The sequence below is a fragment of the Amphiura filiformis genome, chromosome 19 (genome assembly GCF_039555335.1).
Source record: "Amphiura filiformis chromosome 19, Afil_fr2py, whole genome shotgun sequence".
Classification (NCBI taxonomy): Eukaryota; Metazoa; Echinodermata; class Ophiuroidea; order Amphilepidida; family Amphiuridae; genus Amphiura; species Amphiura filiformis.
Window position 1 is genome coordinate 22,895,055 of NC_092646.1, and position 13,555 is coordinate 22,908,609.

Below are 13,555 nucleotides of genomic sequence, written 5' to 3' on the forward strand. Positions count from 1 at the left end.
CATCCACACCACACTGTTGTTACATGTTATACATTCTTACCTCCGATACTTGCATCATAAGCCACATCCGCACCACACTGTTGTTACATGTTATACATTCTTACCTCCGATACTTGCATCATAAGCCACATCCGCACCACACTGTTGCTACATGTTATACATTCTTACCTCCAATACTTGCATCATAAGCCACACCCACACCACACTGTTGCTACATGTTATACATTCTTACCTCCGATACTTGCATCATAAGCCACATCCGCACCACACTGTTGCTACATGTAATACACTCTTACCTCCAATACTTGCATCATAAGCCACACCCACACCACACTGTTGCTACATGTTATACATTCTTACCTCCGATACTTGCATCATAAGCCACATCCGCACCACACTGTTGCTACATGTAATACACTCTTACCTCCGATACTTGCATCATAAGCCACACCCGCACCACACTGTTGTTACATGTTATACATTCTTACCTCCGATACTTGCATCATATGCCACACCCGCACCACACTGTTGTTACATGTTATACATTCTTACCTCCGATACTTGCATCATATGCCACACCCACACCACACTGTTGCTACATGTTATACATTCTTACCTCCGATACTTGCATCATAAGCCACACCCACACCACACTGTTGTTACATGTTATACATTCTTACCTCCGATACTTGCATCATAAGCCACACCCACACCACATACACTGTTGTTAGCAGCAGCAGCTACTTCACCAGCACACTTCGTTCCATGACTGCAATAACAATGAAAAAATAAGTACATGATTAAAACAATATTGTAACACTTCCATAAGAAATAGATACTTGTTATGCACAAAATGTAAGTTTTCACTGTCAGATAGACAAATTTCCATCTGAACGCAAGTTTTTGCAACCGTGTCAGCAAACTAGTGTCCATACGGACGCACATTTTTTAAGCCTTAAAATGAAGCCTGGATGTGAAATAGCAGGTATCAAATGGTTGAGTTGGTAATAACAAAAAAATAGGCCGGCTGACCCACCTGATTTTAGGCTTGGGAGGGCAACACAACAATTTTTTTAGCCTGTCATCAAGTCAGCAAGTGTATGTGAGCATGTCACTGCCTGGGGTGGGGGTGTGTGGGGGATTGAGTGGGTTTTGAGAAGGATATTCATACAGACTCGTACATTTTCTGAGCCAGCCTCTTCACTGTCATCTGGATGAGGGTTAGGATCATTGTCATGCATCTCATTCTGGAAATCATGACTCGCTGCCATGTCATATGTCTGTGTGGGTGTGTATATGGGGGAAGGGTGGTGGGGGTGGGATGAGTGTGTCTTAAGAAAGGGATTCACACTTACTCATTTGTTGTACCAGCCTATACACTGTCATCTGGATGAGGGTTAGGATCATTGTCATGCGTCTCATTCTGGAAGACATGACTGGCTGCCATGACATGTGTCGGGGTGGGTGTGTATATCAGGGTAGGGTGGTGGGGGTGAATATGTCTTAAGAAAGGGATTCACACTTACTCATTTGTTGTGCCAGCTTCTACACTGTCATCTGGATGAGGGTTAGGATCATTGTCATGCGTCTCATTCTGAAAGTCATGACTCGCTGCCATGACATGTGTCTGTGTGGGTGTGTATATCAGGGTAGGGTGGTGGGGGTGGGGGTGAGTGTGTCTTAAGAAAGGAATTCACGCTTACTCATTTGTTGTGCCAGCTTCTACACTGTCATCTGGATGAGGGTTAGGATCATCGTCATGCGTCTCATTCTGGAAGTCATGACTCGCTGCCATGACATGTGTCTGTGCGGGTGTGTATATGGGGGTAGGGTGGTGGGGTGGGGTGAGTGTGTCTTAAGAAAGTGATTCACACTTACTCATTTGTTGTACCAGCCTATACACTGTCATCTGGATGAGGGTTAGGATCATCGTCATGCGTCTCATTCTGGAAGTCATGACTCGCTGCCATGACATGTGTCTGTGCGGGTGTGTATATGGGGGTAGGGTGGTGGGGGTGGGGTGAGTGTGTCTTAAGAAAGTGATTCACACTTACTCATTTGTTGTGCCAGCTTCTACACTGTCATCTGGATGAGGGTTAGGATCATTGTCATGCGTCTCATTCTGGAAATCATGACTCGCTGCCATGACATATGTCTGTGTGGGTGTGTATATCAGGGTAGGGTGGTGGGGGTGGGGGTGAGTGTGTCTTAAGAAAGGGATTTACACTTACTCATTTGTTGTACCAGCCTCTACACTGTCATCTGGATGAGGGTTAGGATCATCGTCATGCGTCTCATTCTGGAAGTCATGACTCGCTGCCATGACATGTGTCTGTGGGGGTGTGTATATGGGGGTAGGGTGGTGGGGTGGGGTGGGGTGAGTGTGTCTTAAGAAAGGGATTTACACTTACTCATTTGTTGTGCCAGCTTCTTCACTGTCATCTGGATGAGGGTTAGGATCATCGTCATGCGTCTCATTCTGGAAGTCATGACTCGCTGCCATGACATGTGTCTGTGGGGTGTGTATATCAGGGTAGGGTGGTGGGGGTGGGGGTGAGTGTGTCTTAAGAAAGGGATTTACACTTACTCATTTGTTGTACCAGCCTCTACACTGTCATCTGGATGAGGGTTAGGATCATTGTCATGCGTCTCATTCTGGAAATCATGACTCGCTGCCATGTCCTACGAAGAAATGATATGAATATAACATTTTTGGTCACAAAATTTTAAAAAGTCTTCAGTACCATCCCAGCAAACCCAAAATGTTAAGGCAGACATGTTTAAATGTCAGGTTATATACATGATAAAGGGTATAAGACATTTTCAAATAACATTCAAAAACATTTTTGAAAAACTTCCTGCAAGACACTCCAACATAATGTGTTTCAAGTGTTAACAAACTGTTTTGTAAAAATGTTTGCCAACAAACATTTTACCAACAATATTGTAACATTTCATTTTTTTCCATACAAAACGTATTTAAAACTGATTCATGACTGTAATATAACTTGACATTCAAATGTTATTAAAACATTTTGACCAAAACCTGAACAATGTTCTTAAAGTTTTTAATTTTTTTGTGTTTGCAGGGAATGAATGAATGTATGAATGCAGTATTAAATGCTGATAATTTGTTGCCCAAAAAGGCAGACAGGTTCAAAGAATCAAGTATCGCAGAGATTCTCCTAAACTAATTTGTGTGAATCGAAAGAGACTCTTGCAGACTTTTTGAGCTTACACACTAAGTAAATGGGAGGGGGGAGAGAAATTCTAAAGATTCTTGCAAAATGCTGTTGGCAAAATCCATGTGGATTCTCGCAAGATGAAACAAAAATCCTACACCCTCTAATTCTGCCCAAGTCCATCACGCTTATGCTGTAAAATCATAACGAGTTTACATTATATCCTGTTTGCTATTTAGGAATGAACATTTTTTGTCAAAAGTTCTAAAAATGTTATTACCAAAACACCAGCGACACTGCCTATAGACCTTTTCCCCAATCAATCGATATTGGGTCCAGCATTCGAGTCATCCACATCCAAAAGTTCTAAAAATGTTATTACCAAAACACCAGCGACACTGCCTATACCTTTTCCCCCCATCAATCGATATTGTGTCCAGCATTCGAGTCATCCACACCCGGACGCAATTATCGTGCCAGCGTGCCTAATCAACTTTGTGTGACGCTTGACGCTCTGTGCAATTTTGCCAGCAGGCATTACGCATCTTGTTCATCACTCCATAAAGAGTAAACAGATGATAAGTAGTGTTTGGGGTTTTCATATTTGCGTGAATGTGAAAATGCACATGTTGTTTGTTTACATCTAAGACCCAATATCGATTAAGTGATGTCACAGGGAAAAGGTCTATATATGATAATACTTTTAATTTAATACTTACAAAATTAGGTGCCAGATCTGGATGTGTCGGGTCCACACCTATAAGGAGCCAAAAATGTATATGTTATTCACTGTTATATACTTCATTTAAGAAAGAACTTTTGATTATATTTGAACCAACAATGCCAAATAATGCAGTGCGGTTTTTGTAAAAATCCTTTTTTGGGGTGTATCAGTAGGGTCAGTTGTCTGAAGGGGCAAAGACAAAAATACCTGGTGGGAATCATTCTGGTCTGGTGATAATTGCAAGCAAATCACAAAAATTGTTCAATTATACACTATTTTAGCCCAAAAATTAAGATGGAATTTAGTGGACTGTTTACCAGGCCAATTTTAAATTTTATACTATTTTTGCTCAAAATAAAGGTGAAATTTGGTGTTTACTGACCAATCTTCAATTTTACACTATTCGTAGGGGTTGGGGAGGGTTAGGGGGTTGAGTTAGCATACCAACTCCCCCTCCCCCCCAGACCACACTGTCCTAATGTGCCAAATTGTATAGAATGTTAGGTGAGTGAGATTATGGGTTAGTCCGGGGTTAGTCAATCCAATACATCTAAGTGCTTTTAAATAAACAACACCAACAATAATGTTTGAATATAGGCCTACCATTGACCCCCCATACATGTAGCTAGCATAAAAATTAACCTTCTGCAACAATTTCCATTTTTGCAGTATATTACCAGATTGATGCGCTGAGTATAGTCCCACCCCGCTTTTGGGTGAACATTTTTCAAAATTGGGGGTGGGACTACACTCAATTTCAAAAAAATAATAATAAAAAAAAAAAAAAATTATTTTTTCGATTTTGTAGTGTCAAAAAATAAATTTTAGGAGTAACATGGTAAATATGACACGATGTTTTTCTCAAAAAAAAAAAAAAAAAGTTCAAGATATTTTGTATTTTTAATATGAAAATTGATAATTTGTATTCATGTCATAGTCTATTAATGATTTCAAAATGCATTGAATTTGAATGCATTTTAAAATCATTAATAGATTATGACATGAATACCAAGTATCAATTTTCATATTAAAAATACAAAACATCTTGAAATTTTTTTTTTTTAAGGTCAACCATGAATGATAGCATTTAGGTCTAGATCGTGGGACTCCAAAGCCGAAAAAATAAATAACTTTTTAATTTCTGAAATTTTTCGAAAATTTGGGGTGGGACTTTACTCGAAGGTGGGACTATACTCGCGTCAGTACGGTATTAAATTTATCTTTTTTTTTCTTGTGTCAATATTTGAAAGCAAATAATACGTCATACAAAATGAAAAGGTTTTATTAAAACCACCACTTAATATTTACAGTAAACACGTAATAAACAGGTTTTTCACCCATCACCATATGATCTATCCTCTATTCATATAACCTAACACACTACCATATGGCCACAGAAGTTTAATGATTCACATCAATTGTTCTCATTATTTCATAATATTACTCTATGCATGCATGCATACAGCAACAGACTGTTTTTGAAGGCCTATGCTAAAACCATGGACTGTTCTACAGTCCATACTAAAACAAATAAGTACTTCAAAAGCAGATTTTATAGTTTTGTACTTTGCCCATTTTATTAAATTGGTTAGATAATTAATTTAAGACTAGTTTTTTGAGCTTATTTGTAAAAATAGTCATTCAAAAAAAAAAAAATTGCAAGCCTGATTTTTAAGGATTTATCTTCTGTCGCTATGGGCAACACAACAATTATTTTTGGCCTTCTAAGATGATTTATAAAACTTTTTATTGAGGAGTCACCAAGTAATGGAATAATAATCAAGAACAATCAATATAATATAATATGTCCTTCCATTCTATTGTGTGATTTTGTGCAGGATCATAATTTAAAAAAAAAAAACCTTTCCTGGAATTGTGACTACCAAATAGCAATTCACCTACCGTGTCATTTGATGCAGTGTACCACTAAAACCTTGTTGTTGGAACCTACCGTATTTCGTCAAATAAACGCCCCGGGGCGTTACATTTTCCCAATGGGGGGGCATTTATTCAAGGTCAATTTTAGAACAATAATTCCTGTTAAAATCATTAGGTAAACTTAAAACTCATGCTAAATTGACTAACTATGAACTCGAAACACAGACTTCTGGTTCACTTCCGGGTTTCCAATCCAGATTTTCGCCAATTATTGACGCTATTATCGACCATGTGGGCGACTTGGTAAGCTTACTACACAAGATAGCATGGAAATATCAGCATTTTTAAACATCTAGGTTGAAAAAAGTGGTGGGGGCGTTTATTTGAGAGGGGGCGACTATTTGACGAAATACAGTACATCTATCTTGGCAATTTCAATTCAGCAAAATCTATTTTGATCATGCAAACCACGCGAGTCATATTTCCTAACATGCAAACATTGAAACTAAGGCCTGGTCCACACGAGTGTGTTTTTTCTTGTCCGATTACGATGGTGTCATAATCGTATTATAATATTAGTACCATATGTCCGCTCAATGTCGTCGGCATACTGCAATCGTGTCATCATTCACGAATGATGAAAATTTCCATCATTGGGCCAGTTTCTAGCATGATCGTGTCGTAATTAATGATGAAAATTACCTGTGTGTACGCATTTTGTCGTTGTATTTATGTATACTCAATGGGCTTCGTAATCACCGTAGCGTGAATTTATTACGACACGATGACGAGGTGCTGACCGTGTGGACGCTCTCATCATTTATGTATCATAATCGTGTCATAATCGGGTAATTACGACATGATGACGAAAATATACTAGTGTGGACTGGGTATAACATAAAGAATACATTTGAAATGCCAAATATCTGATATAATACAGCTACATTTTAATCGTGCAAGCCACATTATTTCACAACATGCAAACATTGAAAAAAAAAAGATGTGATCTGAAGTGTCCAGCATATGGCATACTGATTTGAAAATGGAAGAAACATATTGAAATAGAAAACAATAAGTTATTGTATGTGTATGTGATCATGCTGTTGTAACTTGAAATAAACCTAAGTTTTGAGTATAATAATATGGAGTTTTCGATTTCCACGATGGATAGTTCTGTGACGATAAAGATAAAACACCACACATTGTCGTCGTCGATTTTGTAATGCATTGTCGTTCTCATTCTACAACATGCGAAGAGTCTGATAACCGTTGTGGCGACAACGACAACGTCTGGACAACCATCCGTCGTGGAAATCAAAAACTCCCTATTATTAATTCAGGGTTGTTCATGCTTAAATTGAGTTGCAGTTGCTGAATGATGGTTAAAATACAAATGAACATACTAAATCAGTTCCCTCCAGTACAAAACATGCATTAACAGGCACAATAAAAATATTTTATAATAGATCACATAAAAGACATCTGTTCCTAAAAAATTGAAATGTGTAATATTTGTATTACATGTACTTCCTATGGCCACATGCAAGAAAATCCAGTACACAATTTAATGTCATCAAGCAAAACGACTGCTCGGTGCCAGAAGTGCGTAAGTGCAAAAGCTGCCCTGTGAACATTTGGCAATTTACACATAGTATATTGTACTCATCTACACATGGCAGCTATTGCACTTACCCACTACTGGCACTGAGCAGTCAAAAATTGCACATATGGAAGGTTTTTTTTATTTGAACCTTATATTTATTTGAAATGTTTCCCTCAATTTCACTTGATTTAAAAAAAAAACAATTTAAAAGGTGATACAATTGCTATAAAAATGAGAATGGCTTTTTTTTTTGGCTTTCGCTGTGTACTCCAGACAGAATTATGTCTGAATTTGTTTTTTTTAAATCTTTAGACAATTATTGTTAATGTCACTTGAGTATGAAGGCTAGTTGTGTGACCACACCACTCCACGCCATACATAAATTCTCCTAGTCACATTTCCCCAATATGAAATCAAAAAAAAGTAAAATTAAGTTTGACAGAGGTGGGGTTCTAATTCACGGCGCACCGCTTTGGATACTCTATGAGCCTAGCACCTTAGACCGCTCGGCCACTTGTCTTGTTGGTATCCATTTGAAACTTATTTGAACATATAATCGCAACTTCAACATAGGCCTAGCACGTGACAAGCAAAGGCAGAAAATGTACCATATTTTGGAATTTTATTTGCCTAAAAACATTAATGTGTATTAATAGTGCTCAATTGTTGTTAACTGCGTGTTCTACATACAGAAATCCAACAATAAATGAGCCTCTACATGGGCAATACATTATGTCGATTTTGACTCGCCGGACACGTGCGCTCGTACATCGTATATACATGTATGTCAGTATAATACTATAGTGGAACCTACCATTTTTCTTGTATACATGTTCGATGTTTTTATCATTCATATGAAAATTCCACATTAGACCTCAAATTTTTTTTTAGGAAATAAAAGATTAGATTAAACAAAAGTAAACTTTGGCGGGTCTAATGTAATTTTTACATGGAATTTTCAACGTTTTTTCTATCCTTATTCTTGCTCAATTAAAAAAATATTTGGGGTATATAGTATATGATGTGCAGTAAATATTCATATATTCTTTTATACATAGGATGCTTCAATTTTGACACAAAAAATATTTCATTGAAAACCCTCTCACTCGGCTATTTAAAAAGGTAACCACGCTTCCCTAGAATGTGCAATAAATTAGCATTAAAAGTTTTCTTATTTTAGCAGCATTCCAGAAACACTTGTCATTTGCCGAAAAGAGGAGTATTGTGTGACATTCTTTTGCCTGATGCAACTCATGCATGACAATTTGTATCTGCTAGACAATACAGTAGAAAAGAATAGCAGATAGGTTTTTGGCCCTGAATCTGATGACCCTGAATGGTTTGGAAAATTTTGAGAATTTAAAGATTATACTAGGACAACAAAGGAAATATAGGGATCAAGAATAAGTTTTATTCTATGAGGTTTCAAGATCATGGCAAGTAAAGGCAACAGCAACTAATGTGAACATTAATATAAACAGTCACTATGCAGCTCAATTTAGCAGGTAGAAACACACTGACCACCTCACATACATGTCGGTACCAAAGTTAAATTATGAAAGTTTTCTGTGCCGAGCGTTATGTTTAGATGGTTCTCAGTGTAAACTAGCGAGACTGCATGCAAAGACAATAAACCAGGAACCAATTCCAAGTCCCAACTTCATCGTCTAGCATACATAGAGGCCTACTTTATATTGACAACCATCTGAATAGCACTCTTCATGGGGCTGTGCATGGAAAACTTAAAGTCGATAGGCTGCTAGTGTTGTTTTTCATAAAATTACATATTTTTTTTGAAAATCTGTGTGCTTTTTGGCTTCCGAAATTGTGTAACTTTCGTCCTGTACTTATGTTTAGCATGAAAGTGTGTGTTGGAAAATGCTATTTAATGCCTATTCCAATGCAACATATGTGATGCGATCAAGCAAAATCAGTCTGAACTCGGAAATATTGATTTTGAGATATAACCATACAAAGAAAATATTTCCTGGTGTTTATGAAACTCTTTGATTGCTCATATCTTTGGAACTGATTGTTCAATTTCAATGGAGTTTTCTACAAAATGTAGCTTTGAAAATGCTTGTTACTATCCTATAAGAAACTGAAAATTTAATATTTCTGAGTTCCGACTGATTTTGCTTGATCGCATCACACATGCCTGTGAAGTGGATTTTAGATTTCATTCAAAGTTACAAACATTTTACAAACTGAGTAGAAAACAAATTGAAAACATTAAATTCATATTCAATTTAAATGCAAAACATAAAACTAGCTAATAACATGCACAAAACAAAGATGCAAATCAAAACAAAATTGTGTCAATTGCAGGAATTGTGCAATTACATTTGTTAATAATTCTAAAGAATTATAATAATTAGTAAGTTTAAAATATTATACATGCACATTGCAATTTTGCAGTGACATACACTGCCAGAACATTTACTCGATCGTTCATGGCAGCCATTTTTGTTGTTTCAAAGTAAAATTTGTAGTGAATGCAGTTTTATCATTAGGTAGCACACTAACTGTCAAAACCTTGTAACTCCAATAGCTGCTATGTGTTAAATACATTGTATTGTACATATAACACCATAGACCAGCTGTTGGAGTTATGAGGTTTCGACAGAACAGAGATGATATGTCTCAAACAGAAGTTTTCTGGACAATCACAGCAAAATTAGATTGTCTGAAAAAATCTGAAGTTATAGCAATACTTGTAATACAATATTTTCAAACCATCAGGTACTCGATTAAACAAAAATCGGGATTGTTTTTGAGAAAATCAATTAATTGTCTAAGCTTAATGACAGGAAGGCATAAAATCAAATGTATAATCTCATTAATCTATATAAATTAGCATAACATTTCAGTAACTTTGTCATTAAAACAATTAAATACTTTGGGTGAAAGTGCAGTTGTCTATCAATCATGCACGTCAAACAACATTATTGCATGCGTCAAAAGGCTCTTCCAGAAAATAACCACACCCCTAAAAAAACCCAGAAACTCTCATGATAAATTTTTTGTTTGGAGTATTTTGTTCTGTCAAAAGAGGCAGGCTATTGGGCTATTCTAATTCAAACCCATACACCCCCTATGGAAGACATAACCTTAATCTCCCACACAGGGGGTGTGAAGAAATTGGAATTCCTAATATTTCTTCTGCCAATTGTTATTTGTGTGTGAAAATTTCCAATCATTCTTTTCCCCATGAATATAAAGGCCTAAAAAATTGCTTAAAGGGGCCACCCCACTCAGCCAGTTCAGCACAGAAGAACTGACTTACTTTAAAGGCAGAACAGAATTTACACAGAAATATTTAAACAGCAACTATTTTCCCTAAGGAACTTGAAACAAAACTGGAATGGTATCTCTAAATTTCTGGAAAATCCCAATAACAATAACATACATGTATGCAAACAAATTCTACACAAAATGATAAATTATATAACATACGTGCAAATAAAACCTACACAAAATGGTCAATTACTCATACAGCGTGCATGCAACACATGCCCATTTCAGTTTTTATGTAACAATATCCAATATAAACAAACCGTTTTCACTTACGTTAATACCACCACACTATCCCGTGTGAACTTGATGGCAAATGAAATGAAAAATCCAACAATAATAACACAAACAGACAGAAAGACAGACAAAGAAGAGAGGATGGAAAAAAAGATAATGATTATGAATTAATGTACCACCACCATATGTTTTACACTCATTTTATTTACATAGTACATCAATGCAGTGATTTTCACAATTTATGAATATTTTATTATCTTCTGTATATTTTGCTTCTCGTTTTAATTACAACATGCATGGTTTGATCAATATTTAGTATGAGTGTGTAATTTTGTTAGCCATTGCTTTCCAAACTAAAAAGAAAGGGATGATATTAATAAGCCCAATCGGCATTGTAACTTCCAGTTTTTGAGAGCAGTTTTGGAACACTTTGACCTCTAACATATTGGGGAAATTGCTATAATTATTACTAATTAATTCATTATTGTCATAATCTTATCATTAAAAATATTTGAATAATTAATTTATAAAATAATTATGTTTTGGGGGTTTGTTTTCATTCTTGTAAAACATTTTAGATTATATTTTGTAAGCACAAAAATGAATATTTCTTAATTTTCCCAATAGGTCAGAGGGCAAAGTGTCCCAAAACTGCAAAAACTGTCCCACAATGCATTGCAAACTTCCAATGCTGATTTGGCTTATTATGTGTTGCCTACAAAGGGCAGGTATAACCAGACAGTGGTGTAGCTCTAGGGGTTGTGGCACCCAGGGGCAAGGATACTGAATGGTGGCCCCTCCACAATTCCTGTAATAGCCAAATACCACTACCAGTATCCAATACCGTATGTATATGGTACCTGATTACCACAAAGGCAATCATCATACTGACATAGGACTTCAGTACAGCTGTGATTTGTACCATGTGGTGGATCGTTATCAAATAAAATATTCATTGCAACTGTACAAATCACTGCATTAAATTGTTAATGGTTACTTGTCCCACTCTGTAGTTATAATATTGCAATATGGTTGCATATGGGTGAAACCCCATCCCCATGAATAATACCCATGATATAACCCCACCAAAGAATAACACCAACAGTCCAACAACATTATTCTTCCAATCCACACAGTTTGTATGCATGTATACATTCCTATGCGATACCAAATTTTTACACAAATGTCTCTCTTTTGCACACACACCTACCAATCACTATCCCAATGTTCCGAGTCACAAGTGACAAAATTGTACCCAAATCTCAGGCGAGGGGGGCCTGGGGGGTACTCGGTACAAATGATCATGGGGATGTGCTGAAAATATGGAACTCATTTTCAGGTCACTTGAAATACAATGGCCCTCTTCTTAGGGCAATTTTGGTATAAATATAATTTCACCTTTAAATGAAGCCCAAATTTCAGGCTTCAGGTAATAAAATTTGGTCAAATTTTCTTGTACAATTGATAAGGGTCCACCTACAAATTCCAATGGACTAGTCCATTTAAAATCCACACTCCCCCTGTAGAACATTTTGGAAATATCTTCCACAGGGGGAGTATGAATTTCAAATGGAATGAACACATCAGGCACCTCCATTTGAATTTCATACACCCTCTGAGAAAGATTCAACCTGAATCTTCCACTGAGGGAGAGTGAGTTTCAAATGGAGCTGCCTAATGTGTTCATTCCATTTGAAATCATATTCTCCTTTGTGGAACATATTTCCAAAATCTTCCACAGGGGTAGTGTGGATTTTAAATGGAATAGCCCAATATGGCACATCCCTATCCAAACCAAACTTGAGTACCCCACCATGAATGAACCCAAACCAAACCCTTTCCTGGATTTCTTGGAATCATGCACCCAACCAGTGCTTCAAATTGGATGATGCAAATCCCTTAAGGTAGTACTACACCCCTTGATAAATTTGTGACCATCTTTGCATTTTTCTCAAAAAATAATAACACACTGGTAAGTGGTAACAAAAGTTATGTATATTATAGGGGCAAGGAATCCAGTTTCTACACTCGAATTTCAGTGACTCAGGACAAGCACTATATGTTATTTATGATAAGAAAAGAGGCACCGCTAGAATGTACCTCATATCTTAACATATAATGAACCACTTGTCTTGAATCACTGAAATTTCAGTGCAATAATTGGATTCCTTGCCCCTATAATATACATTACTTTGGTTACCAGTGTGCAATATTTTTTGAGAAAAATGCAAAATTAGTCACAAAATTTATCAGGGGGTGTAGTTCTACCTTAAATACACACCAGATGATAACAATATCTTCCTTTCCCATACAACTGATGTGTGCAATATCATTCAACAGCAATATACCATATTGTACACCCTCCCACATATACAGGGTGTCCCAGAAAAAATTACCGAGTGACTAAAATTGAACGTAAGTCGAGAAATAGACATTAGAATCAAACAATTTAAAATGTAGCGCATCGCCTAGTTTATTGTGCATCACGTACGAAAATGTTATTTGATTCGGTTGACTGGTTACGAAGAAATTAACGATTACATAATGCGCGCATCAATGCAGTTCATTCCAAGTTTGATCAACAGGCGCTTTTTTCATACTCACTCAGCGCTTCCTAAAGTTTGTGTATCTCATTAA

General features: G+C 36.6%; 1 protein-coding gene across 1 annotated transcript in view; it reads right to left on the bottom strand.

The window, feature by feature from the left end:
• The window catches only part of LOC140140451 (PC3-like endoprotease variant B), a 45,452-nt gene that overhangs the window by 17,186 nt on the left and 14,711 nt on the right, over positions 1-13,555 (bottom strand). The window contains exons 6-9 of the mRNA XM_072162211.1: positions 3,902-3,939; positions 2,588-2,682; positions 1,527-1,679; positions 681-769 (exon numbers count right to left, since the gene is read on the bottom strand). Of these exons, the coding sequence (XP_072018312.1) occupies positions 681-769; positions 1,527-1,679; positions 2,588-2,682; positions 3,902-3,939 (375 nt within the window). The remainder of the gene's footprint in view (positions 1-680; positions 770-1,526; positions 1,680-2,587; positions 2,683-3,901; positions 3,940-13,555) is intronic.